This window comes from Neomonachus schauinslandi, chromosome 16, assembly GCF_002201575.2.
Source record: "Neomonachus schauinslandi chromosome 16, ASM220157v2, whole genome shotgun sequence".
Lineage (NCBI taxonomy): Eukaryota > Metazoa > Chordata > Mammalia > Carnivora > Phocidae > Neomonachus > Neomonachus schauinslandi.
Window position 1 is genome coordinate 52336154 of NC_058418.1, and position 24018 is coordinate 52360171.

Here is a 24018-nt window from a genome sequence, read left to right on the forward strand (position 1 = left end):
CTCAATTACAAGAGCCACACATGTGAATATGTGCAAGAAGAACCTTCTAGGCCGGGGGTAACTGCAGGTACAATGGCCCTTCTCTGGAAGGATCCTTCTGTACTAGAGGAACTCAAGGCCAATGTAGCTGGAGCTCAGAAAGCCATGGAGAGAGCGGTAGGTGATGGGGAGGGAGGCAAGAAGCAAACACAGGGCCTTGTAGACCATGGTAAGGATTTTAGTTTTGACATTAAGGGAGGTTGGTCCTGTATCTGGATAAGAAAATAAATCAGGCTCAATTTTCATGATGTTGATTCTGTTCTCATGTTCCTAATTCAGTTGTTTTTCTTCTACACAACTCCTAATAGTTTGCTTTATTTTGTTCTAACTGCTGTTTTCAGTACCTTTTTTTTTTTTTTTAAGATTTTATTTATTTGACAGAGAGAGACACACAGCGAGAGAGGGAACACCAGCAGGGGGAGTGGGAGAGGGAGAAGCAGGCTTCCCGCGGAGCAGGGAGCCCGATGCGGGGCTCGATCCCAGGACCCCGGGATCATGACCTGAGCCGAAGGCAGATGCTTAATGACTGAGCCACCCAGCACCCCTGTTTTCAGTACCTTCTTAAAATCTTGTTGACTATCAGTATCTTTTTTGGAAGTGGGCAATGGTAATAGATTATATGCAGTGTTCAACAAACACTCAAATGGTAAAAATAAGTCACAGCCTGTATTCTTGTAGAGGGGTACTTCTCTCTTTGTCCTTGCAAATCTCATAGGTGTGGTGTAAGCAGATGAGATTGACAGACTGACTTCCGCCTCTTTTCTTAAACATGGACAGCAATGTCTGTATGCTCTTCTTGCAAGATAGAGAATTTAAATTGAAATTCTGCAGCTATCCTGCTTAATCTTTGTTTAGAAAACACACTTACTTGCTTTTTATGTGCCATATTTTAAAAGGGGCTGGGGGAAGATGCCTATCAGGGTCCCCAAATGAGATCAACTGTCACCCTCAGCCCACAGCTCCCCCCCTGAGAAAAGTAATAAAAGGGCTCAGAAACCCCCTTCCCAGTGCCACAGCTGTGAGACAGCCACTAAGCCATGCTCCTGAAGATCATTGCCTTCGTTGGTTGCTGAGGGAGCCATACCAGATTTGGGGCTCAAGACCTTTTGGACAGTTGAAGAATCTCCTCTTCAGGCACCAGGCAGGAAGAGTGAGGTAGCAGCGGTCTTTTAATTGGTGACACCTTAAAGGAGAAAGACTGCAATCCTCTTCCCCTCTATCTCTTACTGTGTCCTCTAGACTAATACATCCCGCTGTTTATTCAGTATCTCCTCTTGAAGTCCAACAATTAACCTTAAAATGTACATATTCAAAATAGAATTCTTGAGCTTTCTTCTGCCCACAGCTCTAGTCTCCCCCAACTCAGATAATAGCAACTCCGTTCTTCCAGCTGCCCGGTACAAACATTGGTATCTCCTCTGATTCCTCTTTCTCTCGTACCCCACATCTAGTCCATCAGAAATCCTGTGGGCTCATTCTTAAGAGCATATCCAGCATCTGACCTCTTCCCACCACCTCTACCTCGGTCCACCCTTATCTCTTACCTGCCTTGCAACAGCCTTCTGGCTGGCCTCCTGCTTCTGCCCCTGCCCCCAGGGCAGTAGCCAGACTGATCCACCTCTTCTCAAAACCTTCCAGTAGCCAGTTTCTGTCAGAGTAGAAGCCATAATCCTTGCAGTGACCCCCTGGGCCTCCATGTTCTCTGACCTTATTCCCTCCTCTGTGCCTTCTCACTCTCTCTCCACTCTGGCCTCACTTGAGGCATCCTTCACCCTGTTCCTTGAAAGCCCCAGGGTTTTGCACTTGCTATTCCCTCTGCCTAGCAAGTTCTTCCACCAGCTAGCCTCATGGCTCACTCTGTCCTCCAAGTGTTGGCTCAAATGTCCCCTTCCCTATGAGGCCTGCTCACTCCACCCCCACATCATCCCCAGCCTGCTCCATTTTAACTATTATTAGTTTCCTAGCCCTGTTCCATTCCCTCTGCAGCATTTCCCACTTTTAACACATTTTATGATTTTCCTATTGCCTCTCTCTCCCCACTAGAATGGATGCTCCATACCACCAGGGACTTTTGTCTTTATGGTTAAAGATGTAACTATCCCCATTGCCCACAGAAGTGCCTGGCACACACAGGTGCTTGGATTTTTTACATGAATCAGTCCATGAATGAATGATTTACTTATCATTACCATCAAGAGATCAAAGTACTCTAGCCAGTCAAGGAGAGAGACCACTAATTTTTAAAACCTCCAAAGCATATTTAAATATACAGTTTAGGGGCGCCTGGTTGGCTTATTCAGTTAAGCGTCTGCCTTCGGCTCAGGTCATGATCCCAGGGTCCTGGGATCGAGTTCCATGTCTGGCTCTCTGCTCAGCGGGGAGCCTGCTTCTCCCTCTGCCTGCCGCTCCACCTGCTTGTGCTCACTCTCTGTCAAATAAATAAAATCTTTAAAAAACATTTTTTTAAATAAAAATAAGTATACAGCTTAAGGAGAAAATAATTAAATCCTCCTGTTGAAACACTCTTTGCAGAGTGCCTGAAAAAAGGTAAACATTTGGGTGTTTGACCTACAAATCAAAATCCTGGCTAAAAATATGCTGAAAAATTCAGTTAAACTTTTGTATTTGGTTAATACTTTGTTGTACTGTTTTTGTTTTTATTAAAGTGCCAAAGAGATGGATGAAACTCTTGCTGAGTTTATCAAGAGGACCATCTTGAAAATCCCAATGACTGAAATGATGACAGTCCTCAAAGCCTGGGATTTTTTGTCTGAAAAGCAACTGCAGACTGTAAACTTCCGGCAGAGAAAGGAACCTCTTGTTCACGACTTGGTTCTGCTCTGTGAGGTAACAGTGTTCCAAATGATGAAACTTAAGCATCATACTACCCCTTTGGTTTTTTTCTTTCTTCCTTTTTTGAGTGCAAAAGAGATTTAAGGCAGCTGCTAAGCCATGAAGGAATGTGGGCTATGTATTCTTCATCCGTTAAAAAGGATAAACTAGACCTTTATATACAACATTGAGAAACACTATGTAATATGCATACATGAAAATGTATGTTGTAGGACAGTGGTTCTCAACTAGGACGGTTTTGCCTAGAAATGTCTGGAGATGTTTCTTGTGGTCAGACCTGTGGGAATGCTACTGTCTTGTAGTGGGTAGAGGTCAGAATGTTCCTTAACATCCTAGGACAGCCCTCCACACACAGAATTATCCGACTAAATGTCAGTCATGCCCAGTTGGGAGATCCTGATGTAGAGGAAGTTTAGAAGGATACAGCTGATTTAAGAACAGAACAAGGAGTCTGAAAGAGATGAAAGAAGAATAGACTGTGGGAGGAGGGTGGGGAGTACCTGAACCAAGACACTTGGCAGGAGAACATAGACTGGACACAGTTGCTCTAAGAAACCCTAAAATGTGCTATAAATGGAGCAGAACCAAACTGTTCCACGTTCACTAAATATGTGATCTTCTCTTTCAGGAGAAGCGTGCAAGTGTCCATGACGCAGCCCTTTTAGACATCATTTGTGAGTGTCGGTGCTTTGTATTTACACTTCCCAGTCCCGCTTTTTTTTTTTTTACGATTTTATTTATTTGAGAGTGAGCGAGCGAGAGAGCACAAGCAGGGGGAGGAACAGAGGAAGGAGCAGAGGGAGAGGGAGAAGCAGACTCCCCACTGAGCAGGGAGCCTGACGTGGGACTCGATCCCAGGACCTTGGGATCATGAGCTGAACTGAAGGCAGACGCTTAACCAACTGAGCCACCCAGGCGCCCCTAAAGACCCCAGTCCTGTTTCATCAGAGAGGCCATTTTGTATGTAAGGGCTCAGATTTCTTCAGTCTGGCAGACCTAGTTTCAGTCCCTCCTCTGTCACTTACCAGTCCCGTGTCCTTGGCCGAGTCCCATCACCTTGCTAAGCCTAGATTCCTCCTAAGTAAAACAGAGAAACCAGTAGTACCTACTTCATTGGGTGGCTTGGAGGGTTAAATAAGATAACGCTTGGAAAGCTCTTAGCGTGGTCACTGGCTACCAGAAGCACATAGTAGGTATTTGTTAGGCTTTGTTTTGTTATTAACAGAATTTGAAAATACATTCACAAGAATTTGTTCTTATTACACTGTAGCTTGTTATCTCCCCTCCCCTTCCCTTTCTTGGGGCTTCTCCCTTTGTGTCCTAGTTTTCTTCTCTGTATTTTTTTTTTTAAGACGTCTACTCTCCTCCTCAGGAGGCAACAGAGTCTAGGGTCTAAGAACACAGGCCCCAAGGCTAGATTTCTCAGGTTCAGTTCATGGCTCTATCATTGTCTCCCTGTGAGTCCTGGGGGGAGGCCGTTGACCTCTCTGTGCCTCAGTATTATCATTTGACAAACCCGTATCATAATGATGATATCGCATAAGGTTATGAGGAGGATGAAATAAGAGTCCTTGTCAAGTTCTTAGAACAAAGCCTGGTATTTACTAATTAATTATTATCAATTTATATTAACTGCTTTCAGTGACCTGGTACATAATAAAAATCAGCTTTATATTCTACTCCAACTACGAAATAGCTGAATTCTTTTACGCATTTGCCTCTGGTTAAGTCTAACTTTCAGTGACTGGATTATATCTAGACCATAAAAGGTGGATCCACGTAATTCCCATTTCTCACGTGTTTGTTCAAATGTTCATTGAATACTACTATGTGGCAGGCTGTATGCTAGGTGCTGGTGGCTCAAACAGGTTGATTCATTCTCTCTTAAGAGGTCACAGTCTTATGGAGGAGACAGGTTACTTATCACGCAAATGCCTTCTTGTGGACTCTAGCAGGTGCCATGAAGGAGAACATAGAGGGGGTCTGTGAGAGCAGAGTGGGATCTGCCACACTGAGGGTTTAGGGAAGACTCCCTGAGGACATGAGCTGAGAGCCAAAGGTTGAGTGACATTAACTAGGCATAGGGGAGAAGGGAGGTTAAGGAGCGGGAGGGCAAAGGGCACAGCGCTGGAAGTCTTGGAGCAGGAGGGTTAATAGAGGAGTGGAGAGAAGGCGGGAAATGGGAGCTCAGTGATGCAGGAGGGGTCAAACCAAATGAGACATAGGTAGGCAGATGATACAGAGACTTAGAGGCCACTCAAAGGATTTCAGTCTTTATTCTAAGACTAATGCAAAGCCTTCTGAAGATTATGAGCAAGAAAGAATCAGGTTCTTGTTTTTTCAAAGCTCACAGTGCAGAGACAGAGACCAGGGAGGATGGGAGAGACCTACAGGAGCCTGTTGGAGCATCCAAGCCAGAGAGGAATGTAGCCTGGATGAGATGGTAGGGGGAGGGGATGGAGAGAAGTGAGTGAGGCCAGGAAATACAAGGATTAAAGCAGACCTGACTTGCTCCTGGCTTGGTCATGGTGGAGTGAGTGGGAGGAACGCACATGGCTTCAGGGTGGTGGTAAGTGCAACAAAGGAAAGCAAAGCAGGGCGGAGGGCGGGTGAGTTTGGTCAGGGGATCGGGATAGGCCGCTCAGCATAGGTGGCCTCTCAGTAGAGACCAGAATGAGGTGCACCACCAGCTAGAAGAGGGCTCCCGACAAAGGGAACAGCCAGTGCCAAGGCCAGTCATGAGGAGCACGGCATCCCCCTCTGCTGGGCGAGTGCCACGTTCTGTGGAGTAGACTCACATGGAAAGAGAAGAAGTGATCAAAGTATGAGTAAATGCCAGATCTCTACTATATCACTAATTCTTCATGATTTAGTTGTCTGGAGAAAATTTAATCCATATAAAAGTTACATTTTGAATAAAAATGTGTATGACCTAATTTGTAAATTACTGTTATTTTCTCTGGTGTCATATTACATTAAATACATATTTAAAATATGTATATATAAGCACATTACTTGGGAGTTCTAGGATATAATAGTAATAAGCTCTTCCTCCCTCTCTCAGATACTCAATTTCATCGGCACCAGAAAGTTTGGGATGTTTTTCAGATGAGTAAAGAACCAGGTAATGTTTTCCATTTTTAAAAAAATTTTTTTAGTAATCTCTATACCCACCATGGAGCTCAGACTCACAACCCCAAGATGAAGAGTCACATGCTTTTCCCACTGAGCCAGCCAGGTACCCCAGTGTTCTCCATTTTAAATTGAACATTTATATTTGATATTTTGGAAATTTTGAAATGAATAGCAATATGTTCCTCTTAAACGTCTCTTCTTTCAAATGAGTAATTTCAAAATTACTCTTTTGTGGGAAAAACGAGAAATATATTTGGTCCTGCTTTGTGTCTCAGGTACTGATTGGTGTGATTTGATCGTTGTAGCTCTTTGAAATTACACAAAATGCTTACCTTCAGAGTCTTTGCAGATGTATTTCTTGAACATTATACTCCCTTGATTTGCCTTTTTCATTTCACTTTGACAGGTGAAGACATTGATCTTTTTGATATGGAACAATTCAAAAGTTCATTTGTGAAAATTCTTCGGAGAGCATTAAAAAATGTAAGAACAAAATTTATCTGAATTTCCATGAAATTCAATTTCAAGGCATCTGTGCAGGGTTTTTTTATTTGTATGAATTTTAATTAGTAATATTGCATACTATTCTAGGCCAGATCAAAGTCAAATCCTACTTAATTATGAAAACTTTACTCTCCCCTCACCTGTCAATTCAGAGCCAAATGCTTCTTTCTCAAGAGGAGTGCCAGGCAGTAGAACTCTCCGCAGTGATGGAAATGTTCTAGATCCACGCTGTCTGGTACACTAGCTAGTAACCAACTGCACGTGGCTACAGAGCACTTGAAATGTGCCCAGTGTGACTGAGGAACTAGAATGTTAATCTTCTGTAACTATAGTGAATTTTAGTGCAGTAGCCCCGGTGGCAGGTAGCTCCAGGATTGGTCAGCACAGTTTTGGAGCACCCCTAGAGTCTTTAGCTGCCATTCCGCTTTGACAAGTACCACCGAGTATCTTTTGTTTTCCTTTTGAGAGAGAGAGAGCGAGGGGAGGGGCAGAGGGAGAGGGAGAGAGGGAATCTTAAGCAGGCTCCACACCCAGCACAGAGCCCAATGCAGGGCTCGATCTCACAACCTGAGACAAGACGTGAGCTGAGATCAAGAGTCAGCTGCTTAACTGAATGAGCCACCCAGGCACCCCACCACCAAATATCTTATTATGGTTCAGACATTCATTTTTTTAGCAACCTCCCTTACTTCATTCTCTTCCCACCCTGGTCTGCCTTAGTCGTCCTTGCATAGCAAGACATTCCCAAAAATCTGTCACAGTCACCGTTCTCTGGGTGTCCTCTCCAGAATACTAGTGTTTCCTCTCCTTACACAAATTCCCCCACCTGGTCTTTCCGTCTCCTCATCTCACCCCCAGTGACTTCTGCCATACTTCTACCTGAGTGTATTCTCTCATCTCCTTTCTCATAGCGCCCCTTCTGTGTCAGGTTGGAATCTGTTCCCTGCATCCTCGTAAGGCCCCTGCTTTGCTCTTCTCTGTTCTATTTCATGCTCGTAGTCTCTTCTCTACTGCTTATAAACATGCTCAGGTCTCAGTGGAAGGACATCCACTCCCCATGCTCATCTTCAAGCTCTATCCTTTCTACCACAACACTCTTGGAGGGAAATATTCTTTTCTTGCTCCTGATATGTCCATTGGCACAATGGTGCTGGCCCCCCTTCACCATCCCCTTCACCCTTCTCTGGCAGGAGCACTGACTTAGCCTGAATAAGAGCAGCGGTGCCCACAGGGACACCTATCCTGCTCTGTTCCTCCAGGGCCAGCTCTGCCCATGCAAGGGAGGCTACCCAGAGTCGTTCTGCCAGTGACCATGGGGGCAACTCTGCCTGACTCTGGATTTTTTATCTGGAGGGCCACTTGCCTGCAGATATGAGCCAGTCATCAGTTTCTTAGTAATATGTGTTGGCCTCTGCCTACCACCTCTTTTTCCCTTATTTCTCAGCTGGTCCAGAAGGACAGGAAGGAGGGGTGGTATTTATTGGCCCCCTCAAAAAGCTTTTGAAAAAGACCCTTTGAAAGGGTAATCCATCCTTGCCAGCTTCATGCTTAAGCCTCTTGCATTCAGGCTACTGCTCTCACCTCCATATTGAAACTGAGTTTTTGAAAAGCAGTGGTTCTCATGTGATCCCCAGACCAGCAGCATCAACATCAGCTGGGAACATATTAGACAGGCAAATACTTGGGCTCCCTCAGACACAATAGGGGTAGGCCACAACTCTCCAGGTGATGCTAATGCCCGGTCAAGTGTGAGAACCTCCCTGTTCAGGGGCACCAGTGATACCACAAAATCCCACAGCTGATTCTCTGTCACCAGTAATGCCGATTGCAAACACCTGTGTGTGCCAGGCCCTGGGCTAAGCCCTTGCCAGTCACTAACTCACTGTACCCTCCTGGTGAGGCAAGGTGGGTCCCACAGTGGTTAACGTCAGAGCCAGGGTCAAAACCCAGGCAGGTGGCTTTGAGCTCGTGCTCTTCACATCTACACAGGCTTTCGCGGCTCAGCCTCTGCCATGTGCCAGACGCACAACATCCATTTCTCGTGCTCAGGAAGGTCACGCTGTCAGAGAATTAGCAGTCCGACCCTCTTGATCCTGAATCTCTGTCTTCCCCTGGTTGTCTTCTGCCCATCCTAAACTGGTCTTCATTGTCTCCATGGCTAACTCCTTTCCTTTCCTTCTGCCCTTTGCTGGAGCGTCCCCCAGAGTTCTGCACTCAGCCCTCCCCCTGGTGAGTTTCGGCTACGGGAACTTACTTTAGCGGGAGAGAAGAGGGAGGTAGAGACAGAGTCGTTCACCACTTCCCTTTCGGAAGCGAATGAGTCGTCCCAACACCATTTGTTGACTAATTTAGCTTTTTCTACTGGTTTATCAACATTGGATTCTTCAGATTCGTTCATGCTTTTAGAGTCTGTGTTTTACTCTTGAGCTCTTTCTCCTCGTGCACTCCTGGATCCACTGCCTGCCTCTCGGGCATTAACCACCTCTACTCCACACTCCAGCCAAACTGAACCAGTCTTTGAGTTCTTGAACTTGCCATAGGCTGTTGCCTCTCCTTGGAACATCCTCCACCACCTGGCCTTTGCACAGCTCATTCCTCCCTGTCCTTCTGCCTCCACTTATCTAGTGCTCCCTCCGGGAGTCTCCCTGACCACCCCCCCCGCCCCACCATGGCAGTTCCCCAGTCACCATACTCCTCCCACTTCCTGCTTTAATTGTCAGTCTTCCTCCTGACCCATAGTCTCCCTGAGAAGAAACCCACCATCCTGCTCCCCTCTGACACGAGCAAGGGCTGAATAGATGCTGGGGATGAATGGATTGGGCACATTCTTTGCAAACTCCTCATTCCTTTAATTGCTGTAGTTTGTAAAATATTTTAATAACCATTAAGGCAAGGCAAACCTGTCCCTACTCCCAATTACTCTTCTTTACCCCAGTTACTATTCTTCCTGATGAATCTTAGAATCATTTTATCGGGTTTACAAAACAAAATGAAATCTTCATCATTTTGAGTGGGGGTCCACTTTAATCTATAAATCAGTTCAAGGGTAATTGTGAGCCAAGAGAAGGTATGTGTCTCCTTTTTGGGTTGTTTTGGGTTTTTTTTCTCTTTTGTGAATAAGCACTCTTTGCTCCTGTTCCTAAGTTGTAATCTTTTATTATATTATTTGAAAAATATTCTTACCATGAAATTATACACTTTTTGGAGATTAAAGGAGAGTCCCATCTGAACTGTGGGTATGGCATGTGCACCTGCTTTTCTTTAAACAAAGAGCTTCACTGGCACAGAATCCCGAGCCACCTATCCATAAATGGGGATATATGGTGTGGACCCTTCTGGAAGCAGCCTTTTTATGAAGCCGAACATGACTGGCTAACTCCTCTTGAGAAACGCTCACAACCATGTTCCCTCCCTGTTCGCCCCACACCAGACACCGAGGGAGAGCTGTTCTCAGCTGCACTTCAGAGCTTGTCTGCGTCTTTTCGTTTCAGTGCCCTCTTCCCCTGTGACAGTCTCTCTTGCCCTTCTCTCCTCCGGGAACTTCTGTTGTCTGAACCCCACGCCTCCTGCCCAACCGTTCTAGGAGAAGAGTGTAATGCTCCCATATCCTCCTACATCAGTGGCCTCGTATTTCAGTTGTGAGATTTCCTCTTTTATCACCGCTGTGTTCCAGAAGCTTTTGCCTCCTGAATGAATTTCAGGCAGACTAGTGGGAAAAGCTGGGAGGACAGAGGAGCTTTTTTCATCAGTCACATCTTCCTGCTTGAAAGGCTGGCAGACGCCCACCACCCTGTGTCTTCTCTGTCTCTCCTGCTCTGAGCTGGCCCACATGTGCTAACCCCATTTCTCAATTGACCAAGGACTCCCAGCTCGACTTCACTTTCCTCATAACTAGCAGCTGGATAACCCCACTTTCCCAAAGGCTGATGATGGTGTCACGTAGAGTCTCTTGGACTGAAAAGTGACTTGCCTGCTGATATAGGACAGGTCTTAACCTTTCTGTGCCAAGGACCCCTTTTGCTGTTAGTGAAATTTACAGGCCACTTCTTAGAAGATTATTTTTAAATGCTATAATAAAATACATAGAATTATAAGGAAAACCAACTATGTTGAAATATCATTATTAAGGTATTAAAATACTAAGTTGTGCTACATCATGTGCTTCTTTAGTAACACAGTAAATAATCTCAGTAGGTCTAAAAACAACTAGTTTCAAAGTAGTGATGGGCGTAAATGATATTTTTGAGGCAGGTGCAACAATTGTAACGTGTTAAGAAAATATTTGGGATTTCTACACAACAAAGTAACAGGTCCTAACAGTCTACCCTTTCGTTGCCTACCTTCACAATTGAAGGAGATGCTCAATTTCAGTTAGTTCATAGACACCTGAATTCTAACCAGGGGCTTCAGGTTAAGAACTTTCTGCCCCTGAACCAATTGGGTAGAGAAGCTGGTATGAGAGGGAGCTGAGAGCCTAACTGGGGAGTGATGGGAAGAGCCTGTACTACAGGGGATCCGATCCAGAGCCTTTGAGATAGTGTGTGTGTCTCTGTTTGCAAGAGAGAGAGAGAGAGAGAGATTAACTGTATATCTTACCAGGTAAAACTATTCAAAATACAATGTTCTTCGAAAACTCACAATGAAAGAAAAGACAAACTGAAAAATACGTTTCAATTGTAAAAAGGTAGTGCATTTACTCTCCTTTTTATACCCAGGTATCATGTCGTATAATAATGATAGTCTGTACTAAATATATGAATATAGTTAAATATGTAGCAATTCTGGGTGCCTGGGTGGCTCAGTCGGTTAAGCAACTGCCTTCGGCTCAGGTCATGATCCCGGAGTCCCGGGATCGAGTCCCGCATCGGGCTCCCTGCTGGGCGGGGAGTCTGCTTCTCCCTCTAACCCTACCCCCTCTTGCACTCTCTCTCTCACTCTCTCTCTCAAATAAATAAATAAAATCTTTAAAAAAAAAATTAAAAAATAAAAAAAAAATATGTAGCAATTCTACGTGTTGTAAGCTTCATTTGATTCCAGTAGCTTGTGGGTTGTGGCCAGTTATAACCAGTTTCTGGCCAGAGTACCCTGGCTAGCAGGATAGTCCCGGGTTAGCCAAACCACTTAGGACCCTTGGCTGGATTAGTGTCCCAGTTAAGCTTGAACAGTATTTATCTGAGCTATCCTCAATGAAAAATGCTTTCTCCTGGCTACTGAAGGATGATGTCTATTAAGGCAGTTTCTTGGGAAAATAGTACTGGTCTGCATTTGGGCCCTACCTCTTCAGGTATCTGAATATCCTCTTTACCGGAAGAAGGTGAGACAGAACATCTGAAAGCCACCTAGGCCCAGATTATACTGGCTCTGTGAATATCCTTTTCTCTTAGTCCACTGAGTTTTCTTTAACCGTTTTTGGATCATAGACCCTTACGAAAATGTTGTTAAGTGACACAGCACTTCTCTCAGGAACGGGTACACTTACACATGTGTGCCCAACTCTGCATCCAATATAGGGAGGACACAGAGCTCTTTAAGCTTCTCCATGAGGCTCTACTTCAGTTATCCTCATTCTGGGCTAGAGAGATTACCTGAATATGTTGACTGCAACCAATTTTCTCCCTCTGGTAAAAATGTGCCCTCCATCTCCTGCATTCAATCTCGATTTTACAGGCTTTGCTTTTGTAATGTGACACAAAGAGGCTATTCAGAATCAGACCCTGCCCTCTTCCATTCAAGACAGCAAAGGTCCACTGAGCGCCCGTTGGGGCCAAGTGCTGTGCTGCTCCCTTGGGAAGGTCAGACAGCTCCGCGGACTCCACACACTCCACACAGTCTGCACCCCAGACCGGGGAGGGTTCCTTGTCTCATACACCGAGGGCATATGGGAAAGCAGCCAGATAAAGAGTGGGCAGAGTCGGAATAATGGTCTTCTTTGCTAATGCCAGCAGCCACATTACAGCCTGCTTTTTCTGGAGTAGGATACAAGGGGGAGGAAGCACAGAGATGTGAGCAAGCCAAGTACACCTGTCTTGGACGCCTCCTATCCGGGATCTGACCTCCTGGGGGAAGCTGAATCGAGGGGGAGCTAAGAATCTAGGAACAGGGGCGCCTCGGTGGCTCAGTCGTTAAGCGTCTGCATTCGGCTCAGGTCATGATCCCAGGGTCCTGGGATCGAGCCCCACATCGGGCTCCTTGCTCAGCAGGAAACCTGCTTCTCCCTCTCTCTCCCTCTGCTTGTGCTCTCTCTGTCAAATAAATAAAATCTTAAAAAAAAAAAAAAAGAATCTAAGAACAGCCTATTAAATTCCAAACCAACTGGCAATTACACATTTAGAAGTTGAGAAAGATCTGTGTTTTATCCATGAAATGGAAATGAAATAGAATTTTCTATATTCTTGCCACATAATTTTACTTTAGAGTAATTGTTAGCATCTGAGCTAAATGCATATGAGCATTAGGATTAATATATTTGAGTCCATTACTACATAGAAATCTTACTATTAAACTTTATAGTGCATACTAGGTCTGTGCTCGATGCTGAAAATGCCTCATTATTTAACAGGTATGTCATTTGTTAGGCTGCCTTATTTCATAAATTCTTACATGTCAGGGAACAGTGTTTTAGAGACAAGCCCAAGAAATTGTTGAAAAATTGTGGTACCTTGCTTGTAGGATTTAAAATTTGTTTTCCTTTCAAAAGAATTTGCAAGGCATAAATGTATCTTTCCAAAGCAACCACAAAATCTCTTCCCCAAGATCCCCCAAACACTGTAATGAAAAGTAGAAAAGACTGCTGGATCTCAGCCCATATGAAAGGTTAGTGACATCCTTCACCCTTAAAGAGCACTTGCTGGTGCCACAGATTTGTTTTTAATGTGACTTTTTTTTTTTTTAAGTACTCTCTACACGCAATGTGGAGCTTGAACTCCCGACCCTAAGATCAAGAGTAACGTGCTCCATGGACTGAGCCAGCCAGGCGCCCTAGTGCCACAGATTTTAATTAGGAAACTTAACTCTTTTTTTTTCTCTGTTTTTAAGGTGACGGTCAGCTTCAGAGATGCTGAGGAGAATTCAGTATGGATTCGAATTGCCTGGGGAACACAGTATAGAAAGCCAAACCAGTACAAACCTGTTTATGTGGTGTATTACTCCCAGACTCCCTATGTCTTCACTTCCTGCTGCCAGCTGAAGAGCAATATACCCCTTCTGGGTCAGGTAGGGAACCAATTACTATAAGCTATATTTTTATTACTCTTAATCTTAGAGGTCTGCATAGGGTTAAACTGCTCAATAAGCATTTTATATAAAATGCCACATGTAATTCTTGATTTCCTAAAATAAGGAGCAGAAAGTGTTCTACAAGTGGAAGCATGGCAGAAGCATTGGTTTGGAGCTCTCTGTTATTGTCTTTTCATCTAAAAGTAATGTGTGCTTAATGCAAAAATTCAACCACTATTATAGATATTATAAATATTGGGCGATAAACACGGTAATCCTAATAGTCTTGCTAATTTTTACTTCCAGGCACTGACAGTTGCTAGCAATCACCATAAGATTGTGAAAATGGACCTCAGAAGCCGGTATCTAGACTCACTGAAGGCTATTGTTTTTAAACAGTATAATCAGGTGAGCCCATCAGTGACTCTCTTTCAAGTTACATCTCCGTTTTCTCCTTCACACTTGACTTAGAAGTGTCTGAGCAGGTGGGAAAGTCCACCTCGAACAGAAGGAGATCATTTCAGATATTACTGAAGTGGAGAAAGCTTTCAGTTAGTTAATATGAAAGGAAACCACAGTGCCTCACTACCCTCTTGTTACAATTGCAATTTGTTTTATACTGTTCAGTAGTCATTAGAGTTTATGTTACAGATCCCAGTTTCCAAATCAGCTATTCCAATTAGAATTTATTTTAGCTCTAGAGTAACTTGACACTGTCTTTCGAAGCTAATTATTCTATTATGCAAGAGAGAAGTAGAATTCATTTTTGTCCCATTAGTCAAGCAGGTGATACAGGAGTTAGAAGGAAAGGAGAAAACGTTGTTTTATTATTAAGTCCCACAATTGGTTTGTTAAAATTATTTGAATGCTTTGTTTCCTTTAATGATAAGGGATCTGGCCTTACTCACAGACTCAGGGTTATTTTTTCCTCTGCATGGCAACAGTGTGCTCATATGTTCAGACTCCTGAGGTGGGTTGTTAATGCTCTGTGTATATCTTTGAGCCCTTAGATAAATTATACTTAATGTATTTTCATCTGTTCTAAGTAGAAAGAAGTGATGGCTCCCTACAAGTCACTCTTTAAGGAAAAAAATCTCACGTTGTTAGTTAGATTAGTTAGTTAGAGGCCCTCTTACCCACCACCTTCCACCTGTCCTGCTATGACAACTGCATCCCTAGGATAATTCACACTGTCAAACACTTAATTATAAAAACATCGGCTGCAAAGGGAAAAAGGATTGATTGAGAGACTCACTTCAGTAGGAAAGTGATTTTTCCAAAAGGAGCGTCAGCGAGTATTTTACAGTGATGAAGACATAGCTATAAAGCTGAAGTATCACGTTGCAGATCCTGCCTGGGATTCCTCTAGCTTTTGCACTCACCAGCCGTGCTTCATCCAGATCCATTTTTATGCTAACAAAGTACAGAGCTCCTCATTCAAAACAGACATGTTGCTGGCCTAGCAGTCTCTGCCAGTCTCCTGCTCTGGGGGAAATGCTTAACTCAGCCTGGATGTGGCCTCAAATCTCTTTTTGTTGAAAAAAATAAATAAAGATAAGATTTGACACACTGTTATGTACTAAAACCATTTACTATTTATATTTCAAGATGTTAAAATTAGGAAAAGATTCACTTTTTTTCTTTCTTTCCTTCTTTTTTTTTTTTAGAACTTTGAAACCCACAACACCGCTATGCCTCTGCAGGAAAGAACCCTGGAGCTGGATATACACAGTATGTGTGTTTTAAAATAAAACCGAAATTTGGAAGCACATCATTCCTTTTTAAATTTCTGTCACTCGGTAAAGCATTTAATCACTAGGAGCCGGATTCAGAACTATCTACTGCTTTCAGAAAAATTGAAAATTAACTTTCTCTTGAAAAGAGAAACTAAGGGGCACGTGGGTGGCTCAGTCAGTTAAGCATCTGCCTTCGGCTGAGGTCATGATCTCAGGGTCCTGGGATCAAGCCCCGCATCGGGCTCTCTGCTCAGCAGGGAGCCTGCTTCTCCCTCTTCCTCTGCCTGCTCCCACTCATGCTCACTCTCTCACTCGCTCTCAAATAAAATCTTTTTAAAAAAAATTTTTTTAAGGGAAACTAAGCTACCAAAGGTTCCTTTTATAATTTGCTAGAACATCACGTAGTAACACTTAAAAACAAAAATTAACTAATAGTCAAACATTTCTGTGTGCCAAGCACCACACTCACATGCTTATAGTGTCACTTCCTTCATCTTCATAGTGGTCCCCTGAACAATCCCTATGCATCAGGCAGCTGGGTTTCAGAAGGGTTACACAGCGAGGAATCGCCAAAGCCAGGCATGAAATCCAAATCTGTCAAGTCTGGAGCCCCAGCTCCGAGTGTGTGCTAGATAAACTGCTTCTTGATTAATCAGAGTTGTGACTATGTTGCTACTCACAGATAGCAGGAGTCTCTCTTTGGAAACCCAGGAGAGTGAGAAACTACTATAGTGGACCAGAAAGTTGAGAGGAGTGGTGGGGTACAATCTAGATTTCTAGAAATGAACATTTTCCTATCTCTCGGCAGTGATTTGGGAATCCAATGAAATGGTACAGCAATTATGAACAAACATTTTTATGACTTTCCAATGGCATAAGAACTGCCATTGATTTCACATTAAGTAAAGAAAGCAGAATACAAAATTGTGTGTATTTTTTAATTCCAGTTTAGAAAACACAGATCTTTCTATTCATTAAGAAAAAGGCAAGACAGGGGCGCCTTAAGTGGCTGCCTTCGGCTCAGGTCATGATCCCAGGGTCCTGGGATAGAGCCCCACATCGGGGTCCCTGCTCAGCGGGAAGCCTGCTTCTCCCCCTCCCACTTCCCCTGCTTGTGTTCCCTCTCTCACTGTGTCTCTCTCTGTCAAATAAGTAGATAAAAAAAAAGAAAAGTATATTAAAATGTTAACAGTGCTTTCTCTGCCTTGGTAGAATTATGGGGGATTTTTATTTTATTTACCAGCCTGCACTTTACAACTTTCCTATAACAAGGAATTATTGCAATGAAGAGAAGCAGTAAACATAATTTTTAAATGACGCAAGCAAGTTGAAAGGTTAGGAATGAAAGGAAGACACTTTATGGATGAAATATATTTCTAATATCTGTTTTCTTTTGAAATCTTCCATATATAGTGGATTCGCGGATCATTCATGAAAACAGAATAGAAAAAGAGAGAGTCCAGAGAGTGACTCAAGAAGCTTTTGGAAACTATCCTCAACCAAGACTAGAATTCGCACAATACAAGGTGGGACATTGCTATAAACATGAATTACAAGGTATCCAGACGTTTTTATTTATTTATTTTTTTAAAGATTTTATTTATTTGACAGAGCACAAGCAGAGGGAGAGAGAGGGAGAAGCAGGCTCCCTGCTGAGCAAGGAGCCTGATGTGGGACTCGATCCCAGGACCCTGGCATCATGACCTGGGCCAAAGGCAGCCACTTAACCGACTGAGCCACCCAGGCGTCCCTATCCAGACGTTTTTAAAAGAACAGAAACTTTAGGGGCGCCTGGGTGGCTCAGTCGTTGGGCGTCTGCCTTCGGCTCAGGTCGTGATCCCAGGATCCTGGGATCGAGCCCCGCATTGGGCTCCCTGATCGGCAGGAAGCCTGCTTCTCCCTCTCGCACGCCCCCTGCTTGTGTTCCCTCTCTCGCTGTGTTTCTCTCTGTCAAATAAATAAATTTAAAAAAATAATAAATAAATAAATAAAAGAACAGAAACTCTAAGTGGAAAACCGTTATAAGAAACTTTCTTTTCCTTTATCACTTTTTTCTTTTTTTAGTTCCTTTTCTAATTATTGAATAGTTGACACACGATGTTACAGCAGTTTTGGACGTACACCAATTCTATACATCACTCAGTGCTCACCACCATAAGCGTAGTCAGTGTCACTTTAATTTTGTATGATGAATTTATGAGTTAGAATAGACTTCTTTATCATATTTATTAAGTGCCTCTGTTAGCAAAGGAGACTTTTAGAAATTATGACTTTGCCTTTTTATTTCCTCTTACATATTAATTTAGTTATGCAGAACTGACCTCAATCTGTATTTTTGAGGGGAGAAAATTGTAGGCTATACCTTTCTAGCCCATCCACACCTGGAGCAACACTTACATGTAGTCGGTGCTCATAAATACTCGTTGAATAAAAGAGTGAATGAATAAGTAAGTCATGACATAGCCCAGTTGGCAGCACAGGAGAAAAACCAGTAGCCTCGTTAATACTGCAAACCTAGCTCATTCCAGAAGCATGCCACTGCCCATCAGGAAGGCCAGCTTGGGGGCAAGCCCACTGCCCCCATTAGAAGAATTCAAGGTTTATATCATGATTGCCCTAATCTAATACTTGCGCTCATACTCCTAACACCCTCCTCCCCTCTAGTAAAATCCTTTCTGCTTAGCACCCTCTGCAGCCACGGGCAATGCTTTAAATCCGCCATTGATCTGATCACTCAGGGCCAACACCTGTTTTCTTTGATTTGTTTTTTAGTGGGAAAAGCTGATTAATATCTTTCATTTTGGGCTCCCTACATGGCAGTTTTAACCCAGTTCCTTTGAACAGCCCATACTCTAAGACACTGGTTACCTAATGTGGTCTCTGGCCCTGCCATATCAGCATCAATTGAGAATGGGTAAGAAATGCCCCACCGTGGTCCTACTGGATCAGGGACTCTGGAGGTGGGGCCCAACCATCTGTTCTTACAAGCCCTCTGGCTGATTCTGCCCACTAAAGAGAACCACTGATCAGGAATAAGTAAGACTCCACAAATCTCCCTGTATATACAGTTTAGAATATGTTTACGTCAAGGTACACATTGCTTCATACCTTCAATTAATTTTCCCTACCTTTTCTATTTTGAAAAATATCAAACCTTCAGAACACTTGCAAGGATATTACAATGAACACCCATCTCCCCTTTGCTTCAATTCACCAATTGTTAACATTTTGCCACATTTACTTTCTTTTTGTTGATTTATTCTGAACCATTTGAGGCAGTCGCAGACATTACTCACTCTCTAAATATTTCAGCATACTGTCTCTTAATTTTAAGAGTCACTTTAAGTTTAAAAAAAATTGAAATTAGTATCTAAGACTCAGGTACCTATTGAAGCAGCAGTACTTGGATATTTGATGGTATTAAAGGATTGGTAGATTGTTACTAATTTTTTTAGGTGTGGTAAGGTTATGGGGGTGAACTTTTTAAAAGAGTCCTTCTTAGGTCATTTTTAGATACATACTGAAATATTCACAGTTGGAATAGTATGGTGTCTTGGATTTACTTCAGAATAAGGCAGTGACAGTGGTCAGCAAGGAACAGGGAGTTGGGGTCGTCGATGAAACAAGACTAACTGAATTGATAATGGTTTCAGCTGGGGGATGTGCACACGGGCAATCATTATACTGTGCTCCTTACTTTTGTGTACTTTTGAAATCTTCCATAATAAGGTAAAAAGAAATTGTGATAGTGACTCAAAAGACATGACATTTTTACATCAAAAGGACCAATTACAACAGAGAGTGCTAATTTGCCATTAAGAATGCAAACAGGATGTGATGAGCACCGGGTGTTATGCGCAACTGATAAATTGTTGAACAGTACATCTGAAACTAAGTATGTACTATATTCGGCTAATTTAATTTAAAAAAAAGGGAATGCAAACTAGGGGGCGCCTGAGTGGCTCAGTCGGTGAGGTGTCTGCCTTTGGCTCAGGGTCCTGTGATCAAGCCCCACGTGCAGCTGGTGTGCGTCAGGCTCCCTGCTCAGTGGGAAGTCTGCTTCTCCCTCGTCCTTTACCCCTCCCCCCATTCATGTTTGCGCACTTTCTCAAATAAATGAATAAAATCTTTTTTTTTTTTTAAAGGGAATGCAAACTAAACGCCCAGGTAAAGGTCACCAGAAGGTTGAACTCACCTCCCAGGTCCCTGTGTGTCAGGCACCAAGGTGTTTTGTGTGTGATATCGTTTGACACACTGGTTGCCCTCTACATTTGCAGTTAGCAAATGAAATGTCTCGCACCCCCCCCCTTAATCCCTGTATTTCTTGATGACAAGAATTAATGAAATGCAAACCTGATTTCAGTATAGTTTACCATTCCAGCTGATTTATTTAGTAATTATTTGTAAATGTATTTGTTGACAGCTTGAAACGAAATTCAAAAGTGACTTCAATGGAGACATCTTGGCGGAGAGAAAAGAGCCCCTCCGGTGCCTAATAAAGTTCTCCAGCCCCCATCTCCTGGAAGCACTGAAAGCCTTAGCACCAGCTGGTAAGTAGTCAGCTTATCTTACAGCGGGAAGAATTAACAACACACTACATTCGGGTAGTATGTATCCTCTCTTTTTACTGGCTAATCACCTCTGAGCTTTCTCCTGGCTCAGGTCCGCTATCCCCTCAGGCCCTATTTTGCATGTTCTGCTTCTGCACCTCATGGGGGTCCATGATCCAACCTCGAATCTCAGCCATTGTTAAACTGATTCATTTTCTTTCCTTTTAATTTCAGGTATTGCAGATGCACCACTTTCTCCATTGCTTACTTGCATACCCAATAAGGGAATGAATTATTTTAAAATTAGAGATAAATAAGATGTATGTGGTTTTGGAAGCACAGCATCTCTTTGACTATTGCCTATGCATTTCATTCAACAGCTAGCCGGATAGCTTCTGTTTATGAACTTGTGTTTTAGAAATTAATTATTGATATTGACAGTTCAGAAACATTCAGTATAATTGTTGGGACTGATTCTTTCCTCCTCCACTGTGTACCCCTCTCCCCCATATCCTGCAAAGCATAGCAATTGTGGGCCTTTAAAAAGTGACATGTCCTTTTTCTCACTCATTTCCTCCATCCTGGAGAGATCAGGTTCTAATTGCTTGTTTCCAAGGATTTTGTCTGAAGCCTTGGATCCTGGAAAGAAGCAGCGAGAAGCTATCCTCAACTCAAAACTTTCTAGGAAAATCATAAAATTGGTCCATTCAAAGGGTAGAGTTGTGTCCATGATGTGATTGCGGGGGGGTAGCACATCAGATGATTCAGTAATATAAAGTAATAGTTTCGTTGTAAATATGATACTTGTCATAATCTGTTTTATCATACATGCAGACTCACCATACTATACTGATTTGTGAATAAAGATTGAAAAACTGGTATATGAATTACTTTTGATGGAAATTTTTCAGTGATCATCACTAAATAGCATGTACTTTCTTAATAACATTTCAAAATATAGTCCCTATTTTGTTCCACACAGGATTTGGGATATAAAAACGTATATTACAATGATGATGAAAAAAAGGTGAGGCACTCTGGGCAAATAGGAAAGCAAACAAAAAGCAAAAAGGACAGAATAAAGCCTGAGATAAAATAGCCATGTAACAACATTCAGGTGCCTCCAGCTGCTAGAAGGTTGAACAATTAGAATGAAGTCAGCCAGTGGTCAAAGCAGAGACGAAGACACCAATTTGTGAATGAAGATATTTAAAAACTGGTACATTGGTTACTTTTTTTTTTTTAAAGATTTTTTATTTATTTATTTGAGACAGAGAGAATGAGAGAGACAGAGAGCACATGAGAGGGGGAAGGGTCAGAGGGAGAAGCAGGCTCCCTGCCGAGCAGGGAGCCCGATGCGGGACTCGATCCCGGGACTCCAGGATCATTACCTGAGCCGAAGGCAGTCGCTTAACCAACTGAGCCACCCAGGCGCCCATTGGTTACTTTTGATGAAAATCAAAAACAGGCTTAATATACAAATATGTAAATACCATCAGAGAAGCAGGGCTGAACAATGCTTTATAATGTAATGGTAATGTCTACAGATTACAGATACGTGAAATATATGTTTTTAGATGTAATTAGCAAATGACATAGACACTTCCATTATCTCACAGTGAGGCCCTGAGTCTGCAGGGGCTCAATAATGCTAATTTCCTTGAAGACATAGACGTGGTATCGAGCATCTGTCCCTCTGTGCGCACATGTGGTAGGCACTTTTGCTCGGTGCCTGAATGCCTCTGTTAGGTCTGCACAGAGGCCCTGCAGGTTCCCAGATGGATTCTAACAGGCTCACAGCCCTCCTGGGTGCTTGGCAGTGATGTGCAATCGGAGCCTGAGCAAGGAAGACACGAATCATATTATCCAGCCTATAGTGGAATCACTTGAGGCTGTACCCTATGGCCCTCCCAGACAGAGGCACCTACTTAAGGAAATGAGAGTACATGGAACTCTCTTTTGTACTTGATGTTCAGTTGGCCCTCAGTTCTTCTTTAGGAGGAATTATTCTTTAAATAGGTATAATTGGGCACCTGGGTGGCTCAGTTGGTTAAGCGACTGCCTTCGGCTCAGGTCATGATCCTGGAGTCCCTGGATCGAGTCCCACATTGGGCTCCCTGCTCAGCAGGGGTTCTGCTTCTCCCTCTGCCCTCTTCCCTCTCGTGCTCTCTGTCTCTCATTCTCTCTCTCTCAAATAAATAAATAAAATCTTTAAAAAAATTTAAAAAATAAATAGGTATAATTTGGTGTATTCCATGGAGGAGGTGAGTTCAATTTCTTCCTATGTCACTGTCTTGCACTGGAACTTCTATTATGTACTTGATGATCCAGAGACATACTGCATTCAGATGCAGTCTTGGGAACAGATGGATCAATAAGTGCAGACCCAAGGACCTCTACGGCCAAAGGAATTTATTGTACATTAGGTAGGGTCTCCAAAAATGAATAGCTAACATTATGGAGTACCTACTATGTCGGAGCTAAGAATTTTATGTGCATTATCGTGTTTTCACAACAATCCTATAACACAGACAGCATTACTAGTCTAATTCTACTCCAGTGAATACCGAAGCTTAGGCTTACGCTAGTAGGTGGCTGACCCCACTCTGACCCCAGGCAGTCAGATTCCAGAGCTTGTACTCTTACCGTACCAAAAGAAACAATAGCCTGTAGATGCTATCCCCCACACACATAGTTGTAGGGTTTGTTCGCTTGTCCCACAGTACTTTTAAAATCAGAATTAGCTTCTGTGATAGGCAGAATAATGCCCCCTACTCAAAGATGTCCACATCCTAACCCCTGGAATCTGTAAATACATGACCTTACAAGGCAAAGGGACTTTGCAAAGGGGAGATTATTCTGGACTTCCTGAATGGAGCCACTGTAATCACAATGATCTTCAAAAGTGGAACAGGGGGAAAAAAAAAAGTGGAACCAGGAATAGGAGAGAGCAGAGGGAGAAGTCCGTGATGGGATGAAGACTCAACTCACCATTACTGACTTTGAGAAACTGGAAAAGGCAAGTAAGCAAGATTCTTCTATAGAGCCTCCAGAAGAAATGCAGCCCTGCCCACACTTTTTTCTTAGCCTAGTACTTGTGTCAGACCTCTGACACAATCTGTGTTGTTTTAAGCCAAGATTGCGGTAACTTGTAACTGCAGCAATAGAAAACTAGTACAGCTGCTGATATATAAGTTGGAAGTTTTCACATAAAAACCTTGAAAAATAAATCTAACGAAACCACAGATGAGTAGCAGCTGCCCCCCTTTAAACAAAGGATAGATTTTCCATTTCACTACAGTCCTCACTTCTCCCTTTTGTCTACACCTGGCCTCCTCTGCTCATTTACTTGGTCTAGCTAGTCCTTCTAAGTACTTAGGTTTTGGAACCCTGCCCTGAGTCATACTGTCCCCTAAACAGTAATCGGATTTCAGCAGTTAAGAGACAGGCAAAAACAAGGCAAAACAAAAAAGATACAGGCAAGTAAATCCAGCCTCCCTTAAAATGATTAACACAATCATAGCAACTCATTCATTTGTACAATGCGACCTAGGGCTAGTTTCTTCTCTGCAAAATGAGGGAAAACTTATAGTATGTATCCGCTACACTTGTTTTGAGGACAAAATGAGATAGGAAATGAAAAGTGCTTTCCCCAGTGTCTAGCACTTGGTAAGCCCTCAATAAACAATAGATGTAATTAACTACTATTGCCTCTCCTGCCATTGAATATTTGGGTTGTTTCTAATCTTTGGGGAAATAAAGTTCCTGAACGTACTGCTTTTTGTTCTATCCAATTATTGCCCAAGGTTAAGTTTTGTGGGAAGATGAAGAATGCATTAGTGGGACCAATACCTTCGACCTGTCCGCAAGAACCCCTGTTAAGTTTTGTAACCCTCCTGCCTCACCCGGCGGCGGCTTCCCGCAGACGCTTTTTCTATGGCCGGCAGGGGGCGTCTCGGCCCCGCCGGATGCTAATGAGCTTGGAG

General features: G+C 43.1%; 1 protein-coding gene across 3 annotated transcripts; it reads left to right on the forward strand.

Moving 5' to 3' along the window:
- Positions 1–2715: 2715 nt before the first annotated feature.
- Positions 2716–20887, forward strand: CENPN (centromere protein N). 3 transcript variants are annotated; one of them, XM_021702689.2, is made up of 10 exons: positions 2716–2886; positions 3521–3566; positions 5957–6016; positions 6434–6510; positions 13567–13743; positions 14053–14154; positions 15414–15477; positions 16896–17008; positions 19906–20032; positions 20267–20887. In XM_021702689.2, the coding sequence occupies exons 1-10, from the start codon at positions 2716–2718 to the stop codon at positions 20347–20349; spliced, it is 1020 nt and encodes a 339-aa protein (XP_021558364.2). In that variant the 3' UTR covers positions 20350–20887. The 3 variants fall into 3 exon arrangements, with proteins under 3 accessions (XP_021558364.2, XP_044778193.1, XP_044778192.1); XM_044922258.1 differs by lacking the exon at positions 14053–14154; XM_044922257.1 differs by lacking the exon at positions 5957–6016.
- The last annotated feature ends 3131 nt before the right edge of the window (positions 20888–24018 follow it).